Below are 22,395 nucleotides of genomic sequence, written 5' to 3'. Positions count from 1 at the left end.
CCCTGACCAGGGATTGAACCAGGGCCAGCAGTAGAAGCACCGAGTTCTAACCACTGGACCACCAGGGAATTCCCTCCATATGATTTGTTTGTTTGTTTGTTTTTTATTTATTTATGGCTGTGTTGGGTTTTCATTGCTGTGCGCGGGCTTTCTCTAGTTGCGGTGAACGGGGGCTACTCTTCGTCACGGTGCGCGGGCTTCTCATTGTCGTGGTTTCTCTTGTTGCAGAGCACGGGCTCTAGGCGCGCAGGCTTCAGTAGTTGTGGCACGTGGGCTCAGTAGTTGTGGCTTGCGGGCTCTAGAGCTCAGGCTCAGTAGTTGTGGCGCACGGGCTTAGTTGCTCAGCGGCATGTGGGATCTTCCCAGACCAGGGCTCGAACCCATGTCCCCTGCATTGGCAGGCGGATTCTTAACCACTGCGCCACCAGGGAAGCCCCCTCCTCCGTATGATTTTATTTTTACTTTTTTTTGTCAACTCTGTTTCTAAAATCCATCCTTATTGCTATATATAATCTAGTTCATTGCTTTTAACAGCTGCATAGGATTCCATGGTAGGCATCCATCATACTTTGCTTATTCATTCCCTACTTCTACAAACAATGCTAGAAAATTATCTTATGTTGCCCCCCGTGAACATGTTCAAGAATTTCTCTGGGACATATATCCAGGAATGGAATTTCTGGATCATGAAGTTTATGCAAACTTAATTTCACTAAGTACCTCCAGATTATTTTTCAGAAAGTCTGAAGCTGTTTGCACTCTTAACAGTGTTACTTGAAAGTTATTACCTCTATCCTCTCCAACACTTGATATTATACAACTTTCTAATGTTTACAATTCAATGGGTATTAAGTGGACTCTTGGTTATTTTAAAGTACATTTCTCTGATTACTAGTAAGTTTGACGGTTACTTCATATTCTTATTAGCCCATAGAACTCTCCTTCTGTGAAATGCCTACTCGTATACTTTGTGCATTTTTTCCTATTGGTTTTCCTGTTGACTTATAAGATTCCATTGTATATTCTGCATATTAATTCCACGTCCGCTTTAAGCATTGCAAATATATCCTTTAGGTCTGTAGTGAAATATAATTGATTTTCTATCTGACAACCTTAACGAACTCTTGGTTTTCCTAGTTTGTCTATTGATTCTGTTGGGTTTTCTATAGACATAATTAATGTCTTCTGCAAATCAAAACAGTTTTATAAATTCCCTTTCAGTCTTAAACTTTGTTGAGTTTTTCGTTGTTTTGTTTGATTTTGTTGGTTTTTTTCTTACATCATTGTACAGAACTTCCAACATTATATTAAACAGTCACAGTGCCAGGGGCAACCTTGACTTGTGGGAAACCATCTACAGTTTCTCCAAAGACCAGCCTATTTTTTCTCACTTTTTTGTGTGAAACAATCTCAAAGTTACAGAAAAGTTGTATGAGTAGTACGCAAACCCTTTTCTCTTAGCCATTTGAGAGTAAATTGCCAATATGTTGCCTTATCTTCCCCCAGTACTTTAGTGCATATTTCCTGCTAACAAGGACATTCTCTTACATGACCACAACACAACCATCAAAATCAGGAAAAGAGGGACTTCCCTGGTGGTCCAGTGGGTAAGACTCTGCATTCCCAATGCAGGGGGCCCGGGTTCGATCCCTGGTTGGGGAACTAGATCCTGCATGCCACAACTAAGAGTTTGGATGCCACAACTAAGAAGTCCACATGCTGCAACTAAAGATCCCACATGCTGCAACTAAGACCTGGCACAGCCTAAATAAATAATAAATAAATATTTTTTTAAAATCAGGAAAAGAACACCAATACACTCCTGCCATCTAACCCTCAGACCCCATTCAAGTTCTGCCAGTTTTCTAAGTGATATCCTTTATAGCAAAAGGATCCGGTAAAGAGTCACGTGTTGCATTTAACTGTCATGTCTCTTTAGTCTCCTTCAATGTGGAACCGTTCTTCATTCTTGACTTTCGTGACCTTGACACTTTTGAGGATTACATGTCAGTTATTTGCAGAATGTCCTTCAGATTGGGTTTGTCCTGATGTTTCCTCACAGGGTATGCACCTCTGGCAGGACTGTCACAGAAATGACGCTGTTTTCTTTCTACTGCATCCTATCAGGTGGTGGTGCCTGTTTCCATTTTTCCTGTAACTTTGATTACTTGATTAAAGTGGTATCTGCCAGGTTTCTTCACTGTAAATTACTCTTTCCCCTTTGTAATTAATATTTGGGGCAGAATATTTTAAAATTATGTAAATATTCCATTCCTCATCAAACTTTCACTTTATTTACTTAATTATATCACCATAGATACATAAATACCTATTATTGATATATTCAGTGAATTGTTATCCCACTACTAATATTATTTATTCTGTTACACAAGTCATCTCTGATTTGGTTTTCCACTGTATCCTTTCAGCATGTCTGTATCCTTTAGCATTCATCATTTTTTAGCATTTTTTTTCTTTCTGGCACAGAAACATGTTTCAGGCTCAATTTATACTTGCCCTGTATCAGCTCTGGAATCAGCCATTTCTCCAAGGAGCTCTGGTTCCTTTAAGAGGAAATGTTTTTTAGAAACCACGAGCTGGACACCAGCTGTGCTCATTGCTATTAGGGTATTTCTGCCCCTCAGGCCCTCTCAGTAGACAGAGCTGGGGCATGTAATCTACACACACACCCACACACGTACATGCACAAATTCAGCACATTTACATCCGTATTTCTATATCTAAATGTATTGAAAACCATGAGTTCAAGACTGGCATTTATAAACTATGGCATTTACCTGCTTTAAAATACATCAAAGGCTTTCTATTGTCCTTACCAAATATCTTAGGAACTTGCCAAAATAGTCTCTCTTCTCTTTGCCAGACTCCAAGTAATGAATCGAGATTTAAAATTTTGCAATAAAAAGAGACAGAGATCAGCCAAAAAGGATTTTCTATAGTTGCTTTATTTAAAAATTAATATATCCAAGTGTTAAATAATTATCAGACATAACCTACAGTGGTTTCTTAGCCCTCTGGTGGTGAGGTTTAGTCTTTCATTTCAAATATTTGAGACTCCTTTGTCTTAAAAGAGGTAACAAAGAGACGTTCATTTATGGTCAAGTTCTATGGCCGTGGCCTGGTAACTGTTTCCTAGAGAAGGGTGTTAGTATTCCCCTTTTATAATCTTTACTAGCACAGAAATGACTGACAATGATGACAACCATTTGCAACTTTTCCTTCCTCGTTTAAGAAGCAAGCATTTTCTAAATCAAAACTACAATGAGGTACCACCTCACACCAGTCAGAATGGCCATCATTAAAATGTCTACAAATAACAAATGCTGGAGAGGGTGTGGAGAAAAGGGAACCCTCCTAAACACTGTTGGTGGGAATGTAAATTGGTGCAGTCACTATGGAAAACAGTATGGAAGTTCCTTAAAAAACTAAGAATAGATTTGCTAGCTATCCTACTCCTGGGTGTATATCCGGAGAAAACTCTAATTTGAAAAGACACGTGCAAGACAATGTTCATAGCAGCATTATTTACAAAAGCAAGACATGGAAGCAACCTAAATGTCCATCAACAGACGACTGGTTAAAGAAGATGTGGTATATATATACAATGGAATACTATTTGGCCATGACGAAGAATGAAATAATGCCATTTACAGCAACACGGATGGACCTAGAGATTATCGTACTAAGTGAAGTAAGTCAGAGAAAGATATGATATCATTTATGTGTGGAATCTAAAATATGATACAAGTGAACTTATTTACAGAACAGAACAGACTCACAGACATAGAAAACAACCTTATGGTTAACAAAGGGGAAAGGGGGTGGGGGAGGGATAAATTAGGAGTTTGGGATTAACAGATACACACTACTATTTATAAAATAGATAACCAACAAGGTCTTACTGTATAGCACAGGGAACTATATTCAATATCCTGTAATAAACCATAACGGAAAAGAAAGGGGAAAAAAGAAGCAAGCATTTTCTATTCTCTAACAGAAATCTTTAAAAGTAGCAAGTATACTAGTCTGGGCAAGAGATAAAAGAATTCTGTTGTATGTTGTAAAATGTATAAATTATCTTTTGGACTAGACAGACCTTAATCCAGTAACAGGAGTGATACTTTATCAGTCCATTTCTTCTGCAGAAAAGGAAACATTGTGTTGGTTTATTCTAAAGAGACCTTTGCAGTTGCAGTCAGAATCAACCAGTTTTTTCAGAGTATCATGGTTTACAAGGTCCTGTATTGTCTCCTGCCCTTCCTCCTCTCCAACCGCATCTCACACCTCTCTTCTCTCACTGTGATCCAGCCACACTGGCTGGATCCACTAGGAGAAACTCCATGTAACAGTGGCTTAAATGAGATATACATTTATTTATCTTTCACTTGAAAAATCCAATACTACACTGTGGTGCAGGATGTCAATTGTGGTGGAGGTTGTATTGTGGGGAAAGGGAGTGCTATGGAATGAATTGTGTCCTCCAAAATTCATATGTTGAATACCTAACCCCCCATGTGATGGTATTTGGAGATGGAGCCTTTGGGAGATTAATTAGGTTTACATGAGGGCATAACGGTGGGGCTCTCATGATGAGGTTAGTGTGCTTATAAGAAAACACATTAGAAAACTTGCTCTTTCTTTCCCCCATCCCATATGAAGCCACAGTGAGAAGGTAGCTGTCTACAAGCCAGAAAAAGAGCCCTAACCAGAAGCTGACCATGCTGACACCTTGATCTTGGACTTCTCACCTCTGGAACTGTGAGAAAATTCATTTCTGTTGTTTATGCCACTCAGTCATAGTATTTTAAAAGGATTTGGCACCTTTGTCAAAAATTAATTGACCATAGATGTATGGGTTTATTTGTGGACTCTCAGTTCTATCCCCCTGGTGTATATGTCTATCCTATGTCAGTATCACACTATTTTGATTACTTTCGTTGTAGTAAGTTTTGAAATCTAGAAGTGTGAGTCCTCCAACTTTGTTTTTCTTTTTTCAAGATTGTTTTGGGACTTCCCTGGTGGCGCAGTGGTTAGGAATCCGCCTGCCAATGCAGGGGACACGGGTTCGAGCCCTGGTCTGGGAAGATCCCACATGCTGTGGAGCAACTAAGCCCATGCGCCACAACTTATGAGCCTGTGCTCTAGAGCCCGCGAGCCACAACTACTGAAGCCTGCGCGCCTAGAGCCCGTGCTCCGCAACTAGAGAAACCACTGCAATGAGAAGCCCATGCACCGCAACGAAGAGTAGCCCCCGCTCGCCCCAATTAGAGAAAGCCTGTGTGCAGCAATGAAGACCAAACGCAGCCAAAAATAAATAAATTAAATTAAATTTTAAAATTTATTAAAAAAAAAGAGATTGTTTTGGCTATTCAAGGCCCTTGTAATTCCATACAAATTTGAGGATCAGCTTTTCCATCCATTTCTGAAAAAGACTTTTACTAATGCTTTTCCTTCTCCTGTCCTGCCTTCTTCTTCTTTTTTGTTTTTAATTCTTTTGGCCATGCCGCGTGGCATGTGGGATCTTAGTTCCCCAACCAGGGATCGAACCTGCACCCCCTAGCAGTGGAAGCGTGGAGTCCTAACCACTGGACCACCAGGGAAATCCCTCTTTTTACTTTTTTTTTTTTTTTACTTATTTATTTATTTTTGGCTGCGTTGTGTCTTCGTTGCTGCACGCGGGCTTTCTCTAGTTGCGGTGAGTGGAGGCTGCTCTTCATTGCGGTGTGCGGGCTTCTCATTGCAGTGGCTTCTCTTGTTGCGGAACATGGGCTCTAGGCGCGCGGGCTTCAGTAGTTGTGGCACGCGGGCTCAGTAGTTGTGGCACACGGGCTTAGTGGCTCCGTGGCATGTGGGATCTTCCCGGACCAGGGCTCGAACCCGTGTTCCTTGCATTGGCAGGCGGATTCTTAACCACTGCGCCACCAGGGAAGTCCCCCTCTTTTTACTTTTAAAGTCAAGTTTATCTTCTCTCTTTCACAGACTTGGCTTTCTTGAAATATTTAGTGATTCTTAATTGTGTGCTTACCTTTGTAACTGTTATTACTGGTTAGACTGTCTTCCATTTCTCTTAAAGAGCCCACAGGGGGTGAAGAGGGTGCTGCTTCACATGCTAATTTCACTGTTAGCCTATTTTCAGTGAAAACAGGGAAGGAGCAGGACATGGCTTCCATCACTGCTGCAGGGGTCAAGCCAATGGATTCTTGCTGCTTTGATTTAATCATCTTGTTTATTGCTCCTGGTCTGCTGCTTCTAGCATTCACCCTTTTGGGCACGGAACATCCTTTGTGCTACTCCTCATCTCCACAGAAGAACTCTTCTGTCAAGAGCTCTGCACTGTAGTTTACCTTTCCAACTAATCAGTGCCTGTGGCAGAAAGCCTCTAAGATAGGCAACAATTATCCCTGCTACCTGGTGGACGTGCCCTTGTGTAATCCCCTCCCCTTTAGGGTGGCTTGGATGTAGAATATGACGGAAGTGATGGAATGCCACTTCCAAGGCTAGGTCATAGAAAGACTGTTGTTCTGTCTTGGGTGCTCTCTCTTAAATAACTCACCTTTGCAGGGAGATCAGCTGCCAGGACAGGAAGCCGCCCTGTGAATTCTGAACTTGCCTAGCAAGCCCCTGCAACTGTAGAATCTAATTCCTTGCAATAAGTCTCTTAATATATATCTCTTACTGGTTCTGTTTCTTTGGTTGAACCCTGACTGGTGTAGATTTTCATGCCTGAAAATGGGTGTTATTGTAACAAATACCTAAAAATGTAGAAGTGGCTTTAGAATTTGGTTATGGATAGAGTCTGGAAAAACTGAGGAGCATGATAGAAACTCTGCAACAGGCTTCAATATCAGGGTTGAAACTGTTGGATAAATAAACTATTTATTAAAAATGGGGGGAGTTCCCTGGTGGTCCAGTGGTTGGGACTCTGTGCTTTCATTGCTGAGGGTGTGGGTTCAATCCCTGGTTAGGGAACTGGGATGCCACGCGGTGCCTGGGGGAGAAAAGGCGGGGGTGGTGGGAACCTAGCTTGTCTTGAACAGACTGTTAGTAGAAATATGAATGTTAACTCTCTTAGCTCAGAAGGAAGCGAGGAGCACGGTGGAGAATACCTATACTACCTTAGAGAATATGTAAATCATCACAAAGAGACTGTTGGTAGAAATATGAACGTCAAAGGTGCTGCTGGTGTTGAGGGCTCAGAAGAAAATGAGGAACATGCTGTGGAAAATAGAGGAGAGGGGATATTTTTTATTTAGTAGGAGAAAGCTTAGCAGAATTGAGTCTTACATTTATGCGAAAAGTAGAATTTGTAACAATGAACTTGGGTATTTATCTTTGCTGCCAAGTTTTGAAGGTGGCGTCTGGTTTCTTGTGGCTTACAGTAAAATCTGAAAGGAAAGAGATAAATTGAGGGAAGAAATGTTAAGCGAAAAGGAATCAGAACATGGTATTTGGGAATTCTCACCCTACCCATATTGCAAAAGATGCTAAAATTAGGTCATTCACTGTCAGGAAAGTGTGCTCTGAAGAGAAATCCAAGGATGTACCTGGGCAATCTTTTGTTAGTGCCTAGGAAGGATCAAAGGTCAGAGTATTCAATCACACAAAGGGCTATTTGGAGAGATTAGCCCTGCAACTCGTGGACCTCCTTAGCCATCTGAGCAGAAACCAAGCATAGAAATGGGATTATCCAAAAAGATTTATAAAAGATCCTCTTGTCTAATGGAGTAAATCCCAGAGACATACACAGGAAACACACACAGTTCTTAAGGATGTCCTACAAGCAGAGACACTGCCAGCTTGTAGTGAAAGGGACAGAGAGAGAGCAAAATTAAAGAAAGCTGTCAGACTCCCAGAATTATACAACCAGGAAACAAACAGATGAAAACACATGGAAAAGGAAAGATGACTCCAAGGGCAGGGCAGTGAGTCCAGAAGGTGGAGCCAGGAACCAGAAAGGATTATTCCCAGGCCTTGAAACCTAACATTGTTTTCCCAGCTGGATTTTTCATTTTGAATTTTATTTTAGTTTAGTTTTTCATACAGTAGGTTCTTATTAGTTATCTATTTTATACATGTTAGTGTATACATGTCAATCCCAATCTCCCAATTCATCCCACCACCACCCCCGCCCACCCCCGCTTTCCCCCCTTGGTGTCCATACGTTTGTTCTCTACATCTGTGTCTCTATTTCTGCCTTGCAAACCGGTTCATCTGTACCATTTTTCTAGATTCCACATATATGCATTAATATACGATATTTGTTTTTCTCTTTCTGACTTACTTCACTCTGTATGACATTGCTTCAGAAAGTTTTTTCTTTCCATTTTCTTCCTTTTTTGAGTGGGAATGTCTATAACTGTTATCCTATTCCTGTCTCACCATTGTATTTTAGGAACAAATAACTTGTTTTCTAGTTTCACTAGTCCACAGATGGAAAGTAATTTCCACCCAGGATCAGTTATATCCAGAGCCTCACCCATAACTAATTTAGATGATCAAATGATGAAACCTGGGACTTTTGAGCCAATGAGACCTAGATGAGATTTTTGCTCTTCAGTTGCTCCTGTAACTGAGACTTTCGGGAAACTTGAAATGGGGTACATATATTTTGTATGCGAGACCAACATGAATCTGTGGAGGGCAGAGGGAAGACTATGGTAAACATAATAATGCCCTCCCCAAGAGGTGTCCACACCCCAATGCCCAGAACCTGTGAATGTTTTATTACATGACAAAAAGGACTCTGATGATGTGGGTAAATTAAAGATTGTGAGATGGCAAGATTATCCTAGATTATCTGGGTACATCAATGTAATACAAAGGATTGTTGTAAGAGGGAAGCAGGAGGATCAGTCAGAGAAGATATGCTAACTGAAGCAGAGATCAGAGTGATGTGATTGCTGGCTTTGAACATGGAAGAGGGCCACAGGACAAGGAACTCGGGCAGTCAGTCTTTAGAAGCTGGAAAAGGCTCCTCTAGAGCTTCCAGCAGGAACACAGATCTGTCATCCCATTTTAGACTTCTGACCCCCAGCACTGTAAGATAATAAATTTGTTATTTTAAGCCACTGAGTTTGTGGTAATTTGTTACAACAGCAATAACACATCAATACATTATGAGGAAAGTCTGCAACACACGCTCAAGCTGTCCCCTTCAAACAGAGAACACCTTTGATGCTTACACTGTTGAAGGATAACTAGACCTGTGATCCCTGGTTTACAATTCATGATGGGTCCCACACTACCCTGCTGAGGGAAGCAGTTCAGGAGGCCATATTCTGAACCATGTCACCTCATTCTCCTGCCTACAAGATTGCCAAGTCTACCCAACTATGCATGAATCATCTCACTTAATCTTCATAAGCCTAGGAAGTAGCTACTATTGTTGTCTCCATTTTACAGATGAAGAAACAGAGGCAAAGAGAGGTGCAGTATCTTTTCCAAGGTCATGCATCTAGTAAGTAGAAGATCAAAGATTTAAATGCAGATTCTTAAAATTGTACTTTTCACATTCTTTCATTAGTTAAAAAAATATTTGCTTCAACACTGGGATTCTATAACGAGTATAAGTGTCAAAGGTTTAGGAACAAATACAACCAACATTTGGTAGGCACCGAACAACATTTATTAACCGTGGGGGCGGAAGTGCACAGGGGACTAAAGCCCATCAGCCTTTGGGTATCTGTCCATGTGTCTCGTAGAGGACGTGGAGAGTGTTGATGAACCTGTCGAGGCTGGTAAAGTGGGCATCTTCTGTGATAGGAAGTGAGAGCAGAGCCAAAGAAAGCTCCAGAAGTCAGTGCGCAATTGCTATCTGGTCATGGAAGCCGTAGGACGATTGAAGCCACGAGTAAGAAGAAACTGTGAGTCAGCAAGAGCCAGGGCAGAGGGTGAGGTCATTTGCTTATTGTGACAGGAGCAGTCGGAGCACCGGTCAGGGAGCCGTGTGCCCCTGCCGCGGAGGGCGCTCCCTGTCCCCTGGCATGCTCCGTGAGGCCTGATGGGGCTGCAGAGCCCGTGTCACACAGGTGTCTCTGGGTTCCTGTGAAATGACTCCCACTCCACCCCAGGCAGCTGCAATTCTTGTCCCCCTTATTCCACGTGTAACTTCACAATGAACTCCCGTTCGCTTGAGATATTCATTTAGTCTCTCTTCTTCGCAACTCAGATAACTGAACCCCCTTTTCCACCCACGGCAGATGCCCCCCGAGGAATTATTCCACTACAACAGTGGGCACCTCCCTGGGGTCCAGGATACCCACCACAACTGGTTCACTCTAGGAACTGCTAAGTAAATGTGGTCACATCCTCACTTTTGAGGTGACCTTCTTGCAGATGACATGAAAACTACTTCCCCTCTTCCAACAAGCAGAATACAATAAAATCAATACGGTATAGGCTTTCTTAATCACAATCAAATCCCAGCCCTGTCTTCTTGAGGTTAACATCAGATCCCTTGATTAGAATTGGATTTTGAGTTTTCCTAAAACTCTTCAATCACAGCCACGTCTGAGGTTGTATAATTTCAATAGGTGGCTGGATCCACCCGTGACAAATTGCTTCTTTCAATTCTCCCTAGCACTTAAACTCGTTCAAGTCTGGTCTTTTTCAATTTTTCCCCCCCTGCAATCCAAGATAAAAAAAATGTATTTTACATGAAAACCCAGAACACACGTATATACACTGAAAATAAAAGTTTCACCATACCCTAAAGTTTTCTATTCCTTTTATTTTAAAATGTTTGTCTTGACCCAATAATTTTTTATTACAATGTTTCATGACCCGCAGCTTGAAAACGATTGGTGCAGTCTCTCCTTTCTTCAAAATTTCACTTCTCAAACACAGATCTTTCTTGGCTCTGGCTCTTTCTTTTCTTTTAACAATCAAACATCTCATGAGAGTGGTCTGCTCTCCACTTCCCCATCTCTCATTCGCTCTTCAGTTGACCATGTTTTGTCTCTGACCCTACCCTGCCCTGAAGCTGCCCTCACTGAGGTCTAACATCTTCCTTGCTGATAAATCCCACATTTCCCACTTGTTACTTAACCTGGGTTCCCAGCATCCTCTGATGCAGCTAGCCACCCCCTCTGGAAAGCTCTCTCTTGCCCTGGCTTCCTGAGGCCTCCTACCTCTCTGCCAGTTAATTCTCAAGATTCACTTCCTCTGCTCCCCTACGAGTCTCCCCAAGCAAGGCACTTCTCTTTTCTCACTTAATACACTGTTCTTGAGTGGTTTCATTTTTTTCTCATGTGGGACACCTGAGAAACCCAGCTCAAACTCTTCCTTCTATCCAGTACAAATCATAGGCCACAGGCTCTGACGTGAAAGTTTCCAAACGGGAAATTTTGCTCACTTGAAAATCGAAATATTTGAAACTCCAAAGCTTTTGTCTGCTTTTCTTCAGTGATATTTCTCCTCTGAGATAAAAAATGCTATTGAATGAAAAGGAGAGAAGGCAAGGGGTGGAGGGTGAAAATGGTGGGAAGCTTGAGTAATATTTGCAGTGGACATTGTGGTTGGTCCCCAATGTCCATTCCATACCAGACAATTAGCCCAAGTCAGTGAGTGGCTTTCCCCTGATGACTGTTACTGCTCCAGGAGCGGACACACCAATGATCCTTGCCAGACAGTCTGAAGGAAAGGATTTATATCTCATACTTGGGAGGAGGGGTTTCTCTTTCTTCCACTGAATATGAAGACAGAAGCATCACGCAGTAGCTACCGGCACCCACCTTCAGACAATGAGAACCATCCCGAGGATGAAACTTCCCTCCAAGGATGAAGGCTGAGCAGAACCATGGACAGAACCTGGGTCCGTGATATTATTGAGCTGCTGAATCAACCAACTTCAGAGCCCACCTACCTCTGGCTCCTTGTTACATGAGGCAGTTTACTTTCTTTTTTTAAAAAAATGAAGTTGTATGTTACTTGTAGCAGAAAGCATCCTGATAGATTCAGCATCTCAAAATATTCCATCACACCTGAACTCCAGACCTGTGGACCCAAATGCCTGCCAGCCCTTCCCCCTGGCTGTTCCATAGCATCTCACACTCAGTAAGTCTAAAACTGGCTTTGTTGTCTTGGGCCCCCTCGTCCCCCTACACCAATCTTCCCTGTTTCCGTGAAAAGTCCCACCATCTGCCTGGTTATTCAACTCAAAACCTTGGGTAATCTTTGCTATTTCCCTTTCCCTCACACTGACAATCCCCACTTAGGAACTGCAGATTCTACCCCCCAAATAGTTCTCAAATCCATCCACTTCTTTGCCCACCACCGTCTCTTGCATGTTTCACTGCAACAGTCTCTGAACTGGTCCTCCATCTCCTTCCAACTGTGTCTGCACACCACAGCCAGAGTGACCTTTCTAAGATGCAGATCTGAATACTTCACCCATTAAAACCTTTTCTTTCCCTTTTCCTTAGAATAAATTCTAAGTGCCTTAATATGTCATATAAGGCCCTCAGTGACCTGGCCCTCGTTGCATCTTTCCAACCTCAATGCAATTTCTTCCTTTCTAGCCTTCATTCCAGCAACGTAGAACTACTTTCACTTTCCAGACATGCTCCCTCTTGTCTTCTGGCTGACGTATCTACCTAGAAAGTCCTCCTCCTCTCCCTGCTTCACCTGAATAACTGCTGTTCATTCTCCAGCGCTCATTGTGATGGTGCCTCCTTTGGGAGGCCATCTCTACCCTAAGGCTGGGTTAGGTACTCTTCTTCATGTTCCCACAACACCATCTCCTTATCCCAATCACATCACTCGTCAGGAGGTTGGAATTGTATGCTTATTCGTCTATGTCCCCCACCCAGACTGTGAGCTCCTTGAGAGCAGGGACTCTGGCTTACTCCCTGCACTTAGAACTATAATTGAGTGAAGAAGATCATTCTAAATTCAGAAGTAAATTTTGACTTCAAGGCAAGGGTAGGATGGAATGGAGTTGGAGGACAGCATGGAAATAGACATTTTCAAGCAAGGGGAGGGGTGGTGGTAGCAGAATCTGATCTGCTGGCTAAGTGTGCTGAAAAGGTTTAGGTGGGTGGCAGGGCCAGGCCAGGGGAAAAGACCACTGAGGCAGACAATGTAACCCAGGCAAGAGATGACGGTGGCGGGACTTCCTTGGTGGCGCAGTGGTTAAGAATCCGCCCGCCAATGCAGGGGACACGGGTTCGAGCCCTGGTCCGGGAAGATCCCACATGCTGCAGAGCAACTAAGCCTGTGCACCACAATTACTGAGCCTCACTCTAGAGCCCACAAGCCACAACTACTGAAGCCCACGTGCCTAGAGCCCGTGCTCCACAACAAGAGAAGCCACCACAATGAGAAGCCCGTGCACCGCAACAAAGAATAGCCCCTGCTTGCCGCAACTAGAGAAAGCCTGCACGCAGCAACGAAGACCCAACACAGCCAAAAATAAATAAAATATTTTTAAAAAAAGAGGTGATGGTGGCCTGGACTAGGGTGGTGGGAGTGGAGACGGGGAGAACCAGACAGCCTTGAAAGAGTTATGAAGTAGAATTAACAGAATTGGGGGTAGGTGAAGAAAAGAAAGGAGTATAAGATGAGGTGAGTTCTAACTTGGGCCACAGAAGTTCTAGTGGTGCTTCATCTTAGGGCAGGGAATCCAGAAGGAAGAACATGACTGCAGAAGGTGGAAAGTGAGGTGAGGGGCTCTGCTTCGGACATTTGGGGCTGCAGATGGGGCACAGAAGTTGAGAAGGATTGGACAGAGAGGTAGGAGGAAAACCAGAAGGGTAGACAGGAGTCATAGATGCCGAGATAGTGGGAGTCAGAAGAGAAATGACCTGAGGCAGGGGGAAAATACTGCTGAGCCTCCTTTGCATTGACACTCCCATGACACAGACACAAGTGCACTAGGGAGGGTCCCCCCCGCCCCGCCCCGCCCCGCCCCACCCCGCCCCCATTTACTATTCTATGATCTTTTTTAAATCGAAGTATAATTCACTTACAATATTATATTAGTTTCAGGTGTATAACATAGTGATTCCATATTTTTATACATTACAAAATGATCACCACTGGAGAGGGTTCCCTTGATAGCATTTTTATTTGATTTAAAAGTGAAACTCAGACCCTGACCCACCCACTAATCTTGGGGTCGTGGCAGGAGTAGACTCATCCTGGGGATGGTCAGCCTCTTACCAGGACAAGAAATGGGGGAACATATAGACTCTTACCAGGACAAGCAATGGGGGAACATATAGACTCTTACCAGGACAAGCAATGGGGGAACATATAGACTCTTACCAAGATAAGAAACGAGAAACATATGGATCATGTCTCTGTGGGCATGGAGAGGCCCCGCTGTGGTGCTGGGTAGGGTTTGGCCACGGCCAGGGAAGGGGTGACTGGAGCCATCTGGTGGACACATGCAGAGGGGGAGGAGACGAATTCGGGACTGGTGTTAGGATGGGGGCTTAGAGGCCTAGGGCAGGGTCAGGGAGCTCTGGACCAACAAGTTCAGTAGCTGTGAGTAGAAGACTTGTCCAGCTCACTGCGCTGCTCCTTGTGAGACTCTGTCACCACCTGCTGGGGGCCGAGGCACGTGAGGGGCACAAACCATTCAGCACCACCCTCCTTCCAGCTCCTTTGTGGCACGGTGTCCCCCCTCCCTGGCATAAGTTGAGGCTCCAGTCTGACCATCCACCTCCATCTCCCTGTGTCACTCCCACCCCAAGAATCACTAACCCACAAACACCCTAAGATTACCTGCAGCCAGGCTGGGCCTCAGAAATACTATGAGAAATGATGAGGTCCTACACTCAAGTGACCCATCTCACCTCCCCATTCCGGGTCTCAATGGTCTTGATCAGAACCATCTTCCGGCTGTGGCTCTCCTGGGGAGGCTCCACCTCAGGCACTGGAAAAAAGCAAGATGAGAGGTGGAAGGGAGGAGGCTTGGGATTTCTCTTCTTTTAAGCCCTCACTCCGTCTGGGAGGTGAGGGAGGGGTGGGGAGGGGCAGATCCTGAGGAGCGAAGGCGAGTGTAGACCAGGACTCAGAAGTTCACGGAGAGAATCAGTCCTTGAGCAGAGCCATAGTAAGAGTCCAGCCAGGGCAGAAATGGACAAGGGGACAGACAGTTGGAAGTCAGACGTGAAAGACTCACCAGTCGTCTTTATACTTAAGGATGCAAAGGAATGGACTGGCACGGAGATCCTGGGGGCGAAGCACTCGGTCAGCTACTCCGCTGAGCCGCTGGCCTCCCCCCCACTCCTCCCCCGCCCAGTCCTGACCACACCCTATCCGACCCGCCCCTCACCGGCTCTCCTCGCCCTCAAGTAGCTTCCGGTAGGTGGCGATCTCGATGTCCAGGGCCATCTTGACGTTGAGGAGCTCCTGGTACTCCCGCAGGTGTCGCGCCATCTCCTCCTTTAGCTGCCGCAGCTCCTCCTCGAGCCGTGCGGTGCCCGCCTGGTACCCGCCAGCTTCCAGGGCAAACTGCTCCTCCAGCTCCCGCAGCTGTCTGAGCAGCGCCTCGTTCTGGGGGTTGGGGGTGAAGGGGGGGGCGTCAATGGGGGGAGCAGCCTTCATCCTCCACCCCCTGGGCGGGGGCGCGCAGCCTGGTACTCACCGTGCCGCGAAGCCCGTCCACCTCGCACGTCAGGCTCTGGATCTGGCGTCGCGACTCGTTCATCTCCTGCTTGGCCTGGCGCAGGGCCTCGTGGTTCCGGTTGGCGGCGTCGGACAGGTCCGCGTACTGCGGCCAGGGGGGAAATCCGGACGTGAGTGGACCAGATGCGCCCTGTCCCCAGCTCCCCACTCTTCCAGGTCCTCCCAAACCCTCCCGTGCCCTCGCACCTTGGACTTGTACCACTCTTCTGCTTCCTGCAGGTTCTTCGCCGCGATGCTCTCGTACTGGGCACGGATGTCCCTCAGCGCCGCCGTCAGCTCGGGCTTCACGGTCGCCTCCACCTCGACCTGCTGCACCTGCTGGCTCTCCACGCTCATCTGCAGGTCTCTCAGCTCCTGCCGCCCAGGGCGAGAGGCCGAGTTCATCGCGCAGATCCCACGCGGGCCGCGCGGTTGGTGCACAGAAAAGAGAAGAAACACTTGAATGAACAGGAGGGGGCGCCAGAGAGTGCAGCGCGCCTGGTACTGCACGGCCCGCGCCACGCCCGTACTAAGCCTCTGGCCAGGTTACGGGGGTGCAGCTCCGCTGCTTGCCACCAGGCGGCGCAGGGGTGTGAGTCAAACCACCTGTAGAGGGGATTGAGAGCCTGCGTCTACCCTACGAATCTCACTTCTCTTCCTCAGGTCCACTCGCCAGTCTCTTCCAGAGCTTGTACTCCAGCTCCAACGAGACCACCCCCAACCTCCTGACACCCGGGTCCACCCACCTCCTCGTGCAGCTTCTTGAGGAACTCAATCTCATCCATCAGAGACTCAATCTTGCGCTCTAGCTCCAGGCGGGACAGGGTGGCGTCGTCCACGTCCTTCACGGGGTGGCAGTGGGGGTTCGAGAGCAGGGAGGGGTTGCTTAGGTCGACGAAGAGCCTGGCCCTCCCTGTCTGCCTCTGGAGGCTTCTGGTCGCCTCCCTTTGCCCACAGATGCCACCCTGGATGCCCAGGCCGGGGGTAGGAATGGGGAGACCGCGCTCACCTTACGGAAAAGCACGAGGCTGTGCTCCGCATCCTCGCGCTTGCGAGTCTCCTCCTCCAACCTGGTGGGAGGAGTGTGCACAAGCTGAGCTCCGGGGTCACCGCCCAGCCTTAAGACCGCGACCCCCAGGATCTGGGTCAGAGGCTGCTACTGCCCAGGACTCTGAGGAGGGGTCTTCAGGCTGCCTGATGGACTTGCCCCATTTTCCCTTTAACCTGCTGGGAGCTGAGATGCGGCCCTTTTATACACTGGGGAGACATAGTAACTCCCCCTTCCTCCCCTCCCCAGAGACTCAGCAAAGTGGTAGAGGAGGGGTTGGGGGTGTTGCCCGCTGGCGAGGATGCTGTCTGCACACGCCCAGGTGGATAAGGTGGGCCACTCCCTCTGGCGGCCGTCTCGACGGCCGTCGCCCAGCCCCGGCCCTGTCCCCTGACCTCTGCTTGAGCGCCGCCAGGTCCTCCGCCAGCCCGTCGCGCTCCACCTGCACCCGGTCGCGCTCGCGGCCCAGCAGCTCTAGCTCCCTCCGCAGCTCGCGCAGCTCCTGCTGGCACAGCTGGTCGGTGCGCGCCGGCTCCTGGCCCCGGGCCTGGCTCAGCTCCCCGCGCAAGGCCGCGTTCTGCTGCTCCAGGAAGCGCACCTTCTCGATGAAGTTGGCGAAGCGGTCGTTGAGCTCCTGCAGCTCCTGCTTCTCGTTGCTGCGCGTGGCCAGGAACTCCTGGTTGAGGGCCTCGGCCATGGAGAAGTCGAGGCGCTCCGAGGGCAGGCGCAGGAGGGCGCCCGCGCCCGCCCGGGGACTGCGGAAGCTGCCCAGGCGCACGGAGGAGCCGGGGGACGCCGAGCCCAGCAGGCGGCTGCTCGAGAAGCGGGAGCTGGAAGAGTAGGAGAAGGCCCCCGGGGACAGCGAGGGCGGTGGCCCGAAGGCGCGGCGGTAGTAGGTGGAACTGACGCCGGACCGGAGGCCCGACGGGTGGCTCATGGCGGCCGAGGATGGGCAGTCACCGCTGGCAGAGCTTGTCCGGGCGCTGGGAAGGAGCCGCAAACCGCTGCGAGGCGGCTTTATAGCCCTGCGGGCTCGTGGGGGCATGGGCTGCTCCTCCCACTGGCCTGACTGTGGGGCTATGTGGGGAGGGGGACGCCCCACCCCTGCGGTGCAGCGGGAGCGCCGCGCCCTCCCTCCCTGGTTGCCGGCGCCCTGCCTACTTGATTCCCCCAGTTGCTGGTGGGGAAGGAAACAGGGGTGGCTACCACAGGCCACAGGCAGGCGGGAGCGGGGGGGTCGGGGTGTTGGGGGGGGTCAGTGCGTTCCAGCAAGCATCCGGAGCTGGAGCCTAGGGTGGGAGGGCCTCACTGGAACTGGGGTCCCTGCCTGAAAGAGCTGGTAAAAGCTGGGGGCTACGTGGACTGAAGGTTAAAGGGCAGGCTTCTGACACATGGGCAGGGAGGAGGTAGCCCAGGTGCAGGGAGAATTGGCCTGGTTTGGCCCCAGAGGCTGTGCCTCCACATGGCCCCTGAAGGCTAGGCTCTGCTTTCACATGCTGTCAGCTGCCCCCTCTGTCACCACACCCAGGGAGATCTGGGGGACAAGAGTGCAGCGGCAGCTGAGGTGGGTGAGGAAGGGCTGCTCTCCCTGTAATCCCCAGGGCTCTGTGAAGGGTTGCTGCCTGGCGCCAGCCCTGCTGCTAATGGACTTGCTTCTTCCCCTCCCCCTCCCCTGGACACTTGGCCAGGAGGTTGCCTGCTGATGTCTCAGCCTTAAAGACACAGATCCCAAATCTACCCCAGGCCCCAGCAAGGTGGGCACATCAGAGGGGGCTGAGGGTGACTAGGCCCAGCTCTGGGTCCCACTTGGGAGGGTCTGTGCCATGCCAGAGGCTGCACTGTGTGAGCTAGCGTGTGCTGTCTGGCTTTACTGGATTCTCCCTTCCCCCAGCCACCGCTGCTCAGTCACGGCCTCACAGGAACCTGGGCGATTCCTGAAGTAGGAAGGGGAGGGGGCTGAAGGGGAGCAGCTGCTGCCAAGGCTGAGAGATAGACACACTGGCAGGAACCGGTTTCCAGTACCGAGGAGCTGCAGGTACCCAGCAATCAGTGGGGCTGGATGGGAAGAGAAGGGGAAAGAGAAAGTGCCCATCCCCAGCGGCTCAGGGACTGAACGAGGAGAAAAAGGCCCAGAACAGAGCCACAAGCCTGTGCACACACACAGATGCATATGCGTAATAGCACCGTGTACCTATGTGCACACACATTAGACACACCCAACCACAGGGCCCTTCATACCCTCCCCCACCCCAGAGTTAGCAGGGAGGCTGATGTCTGGCCTTTGCATGTCAAACGGCTTCCAGAACGCAGGCACAGGCTGCCCAGGAGTGGACAGAGGCAGCTTGATGGTCTGCAGGAGTCGAGGTGCTGAGGCCTGTTGGGCTTGCCAGGAGCTAAGGGGCTGCCGCCGCTGGGAACTCCGGGGCTCTCCAGTAAGGACAGGTCCGCGTAGGATTGGCCCTGAGGACAGGAGCTGGGCATCTGGGGAAACAGGTCTGAGGCTCCGGACTGCACCTCTGGCTGAGGGGATGAGGAGGGCGGCTCCCTGGCTGGCCGTCCCCTCAGCACTGCAGGGCAGAGGAGCCGCCCCGCCTTTGTGTGTCCTCTGAGATGGGCCAACGCCCTCACGCTCACATCCCTACTGCCTTTGCCTTCCTCTCCTCTCCAGGCCCCTCCTTCCTTCTGGGCTATTAGTCTCTCCCTGAACAGCTGCCAGGTCCTTCTCCTTGATGAATCTGGTTTGGTTGCCAGGGGAATGGGAAGAGGGAGGATGGGAGAGAGGGGTGGGATGGATAAACCAGGGCGGGTTGCCACTAACTCTTGGAAGTGGGGAGGGGAAGGTCCTGCCTGGGTTAGGGTAGGGGGCTTGATAGGTGTGAGGAGGGGACTGGGGAAGCCTAGGTGCTTTCTGCTGCAGCCCTGGGCTCTGAGTCCCAGCTGCCATTGAAGCCCCATCCACTCCAGCCTAGGCCCTGCCCTGCCCTGCTGGCTGTCCTCCGGGTACAAACTGGGAGTCTGAGCTGGTACTTCACGCAAAGGGACAGGTAAGGCCTGGGGAGGACGAGCTCAGGCTTTATCTTTATAGGAAACTGCTGGCAGACCTGGGCCTTTCAGAGTAGAGGCCTCTAGGGCTGGCCCCGGGGAGTTACCTGTGGGGTTCCCATCCTCTCCCCTGCTTAAGCTCCCAGCTCACCACCCAGAAGCCTCAGAGTAGAGGGAACCAGGACCACCTCGGCAGGGCTCTGGGAGCTGCAAGGCCAGGGTCTGGCCTGGGTTTGGGAACCAGGCCTGCTGGCAATGCAGAGAAGACTCCTCCCCCGTCCTCAGAAAGAGCTGGGCCTGGGAGGTCTTGAGGCCGGAAGAAAAGTAGGAATGGGTCCCGGTTAAGAGCCAGAGCTCTGGCATCCAGCTACCAAGCTTCCCATCTGATTCCAACACTCTGTTGTACAAATGTAGTCTCATTACTATGTCCTCTCATGTGCTCCAGCAAAAGGGGGAAAATTGTAGTTTCCACCTCATAGTGTTGTTGGGAGAGTTAAATAAATACATGTAAAATACTTAGGACACACATAATAAAAGCTGAAAACTTAAGCTAATTTTATTACTACTACTATTACAAATTGTCAGCCCCCAAGTACAGTGAAGAAGGATCTGGACTTCCTTTGGATTGTCCCCACTAAGAGCAGTGATGGACCAGGGTGGCAGGAGCCCAGTACTTCCTGGCTGATGGAAGGAGGTAAGGGTGGCCTCAGTGCACCGGGCAAATAGTATACTGATCAAGACATGGACTCTGGACAGACTGACTGCATGGGTTTGATCATGGCTCCTCAACTTAATTAGCTGTATGCTTTGAGTTTGGTTGAGTGATTTAACCTCTATTCGCTCCATTTTCTTTGTCCATCAGTGGGGATGATAATAATAGTACCTAGCCCATAGTGCTGGAGGAGTAATTGGGTTCCAGTATGTGAAGCACTTAGTGCTTGGCACATAACACATGCTATATAAGTATTAGCCAGCGTTATTACTACCCCTCCTCCTTCTGCTGTCCTTGGCTGCTCTGGCGAAGGCTCAAAGAGAAATAACCATTGTATTCAGAGGTTTGCAAGGCAGGTAAGCAATGAAGTTTAGGTTACTGGCAAGAGAGCTGCTAAATGACAGGCCATGGACTCAAAGCTGGATGAGGAGGGGTGTGTAGACAAGAGAGGGTGGGTTATTGGGAGAGTAAAGAGGTCCATAGCTGGACTTCCAGGCAAGGCCAAAGAACAAACAGGCACAGTACAAGGAACTGAAAGAGGCACTGAGAGGGTAGGAAGTTGTTTTCAGAGAGCAGGGTGCATGAATTCGTGATTCTGGAGCTGGGGTATTTATGGATAAGATTCCCAGGGTGGGGCTTCCCTGGTGGTGCAGTGGTTAAGAATCCGCCTGTCAATGCAGAGGACACGGGTTCGAGCCCTGGTCCGGGAAGATCCCACATGCCGCAGAGCAACTAAGCCCGTGCTCCACAACTACTGAGCCTGCGCTCTAGAGCCCGTGCTCCGCCACAAGAGAAGCCACCGAAATGAGAAGCCTGAGCACAGCAACGAAGAGTAGCCCCCGCTCGCCGCCACTAGAGAAAGCCCATGTGCAGCAACGAGGACCCAACACAGCCAAAAATAATAAATTAAATAAATTTAAAAAAAAAGAAGGATTCCCAGGGTGTTTCTAAGGGAGTGAGCGGCTAAGGTGGAATGGTGGGAAAGGTCATGGGAGAAGAGATCAGGCCATCAGACTGGGTACTTACTAGCTGTGTGACCCTGGGCAAGTTACATACCCTCTCTGAGCTTCAGTTTCTTCATCTGTAAAATAGGAATGATGATACCTTCCTTCCAGAGGTGTCATGAGATCTAAATGAGGTATTATGCATAAAGCGATTAGCATGTTGTGAGGCTCACAGTAGGTGCTCAACACTGTTGATTGCCTTCTTCCCCTCCCATGTGACAGAGAGGAAACAGACACACAGAATCAATGACATAACCCTAATTACTTGTACCTAAGGGTTAGCTGGCATCTCCCTGCCCCTTGAGGTCTAGGTTTGGCTCAACCTCCACTCCACATCCTGGGGAAATTCCAATGTCCTCCCCAAGATCTCTTTGCCTTCCTGTTGCTTCCTCTTTGCATCCCTAGCTCCAGGTCCCTGCTGCCCCTGAACTGGCTGACTTTACAGCTAATTCTCCACAGTGTCTCAGATGTGGAACTTGGCACTGTCCCTCAGGTCCTGTGATCCCCTTTCCCATCACTTGGGTAGGAACTGAGGCTCAGAGGGACAAAGTTGCCTGTCTGAGGTTGCGCAGTGAGCAAATTACGGCTTCCTCTCCAGGAAGACACGTCCTGGTTGGTCAGAGCCTGCTGGTGTTCTGTGTTCTGGGCCTGCAGGATCCCAGATGAGCCCCAGCCAGAAGGAGTCCAGCTCCATTCGAGGTGGGCTCTCCCAGGCTGGTCTGGCTGCAGGGTCCCTATTGACAGAGTGGCTCCACTGGCGTGGAATCCTTTCCCCATTATCTCCATTTGGGGGCTCCACTCATCCCTGTTAGGGAGCACCCTGGGTATCTTCTCCATCTCATCACTTCTCTCACTGTATAATATAGCAATAGCTAACATTTCCTATGTGCCAAGCACTATGCTAAGCATTTTACACGTGTTATCATTTTTAATCCTCACAATAACCCTATGACATA

At 48.7% G+C, this 22,395-nt stretch overlaps 1 protein-coding gene across 6 annotated transcripts; it reads right to left on the bottom strand.

Annotated features, from left to right (window-relative positions):
* Positions 1 to 7,039: 7,039 nt before the first annotated feature.
* On the bottom strand, positions 7,040 to 19,354 carry PRPH (peripherin). 6 transcript variants are annotated; one of them, XM_036867416.1, is made up of 9 exons: positions 17,077 to 19,347; positions 16,643 to 16,703; positions 16,380 to 16,475; positions 15,841 to 16,008; positions 15,614 to 15,739; positions 15,302 to 15,522; positions 15,149 to 15,198; positions 14,820 to 14,899; positions 14,078 to 14,568 (listed from the first exon to the last, which is right to left on the bottom strand). In XM_036867416.1, exons 1-9 carry the CDS (start codon positions 17,724 to 17,726, stop codon positions 14,500 to 14,502), a joined length of 1,521 nt encoding a protein of 506 aa, XP_036723311.1. In that variant the 5' UTR covers positions 17,727 to 19,347; the 3' UTR covers positions 14,078 to 14,499. The 6 variants fall into 6 exon arrangements, 5 of the variants coding, with proteins under 5 accessions (XP_036723315.1, XP_036723311.1, XP_036723312.1 ...); XM_036867417.1 differs by having other exon boundaries at positions 14,078 to 14,565; positions 17,077 to 19,343; XR_005021601.1 differs by lacking the exon at positions 15,149 to 15,198 and having other exon boundaries at positions 14,530 to 14,565; positions 17,077 to 19,350.
* Positions 19,355 to 22,395: the final 3,041 nt, after the last annotated feature.

The sequence above is a fragment of the Balaenoptera musculus genome, chromosome 10 (assembly GCF_009873245.2).
Source record: "Balaenoptera musculus isolate JJ_BM4_2016_0621 chromosome 10, mBalMus1.pri.v3, whole genome shotgun sequence".
Lineage (NCBI taxonomy): Eukaryota > Metazoa > Chordata > Mammalia > Artiodactyla > Balaenopteridae > Balaenoptera > Balaenoptera musculus.
This window is presented reverse-complemented; position numbering and strand designations above follow the sequence as displayed.

Bases quoted from the DNA above. Each gene is read 5' to 3' on its own strand.
- PRPH (XM_036867415.1), bottom strand. From the start codon at position 17,726: ATGCCCCCACGAGCCCGCAGGGCTATAAAGCCGCCTCGCAGCGGTTTG. The intron at 16,704-17,076 runs GTCAGGGGACAG...TCCTCCCACCAG, and splicing joins CTGGCGGCGCTCAAGCAGAG to GTTGGAGGAGGAGACTCGCA. The intron at 16,476-16,642 runs GTGAGCGCGGTC...CACCCCGTGAAG, and splicing joins GCCTCGTGCTTTTCCGTAAG to GACGTGGACGACGCCACCCT.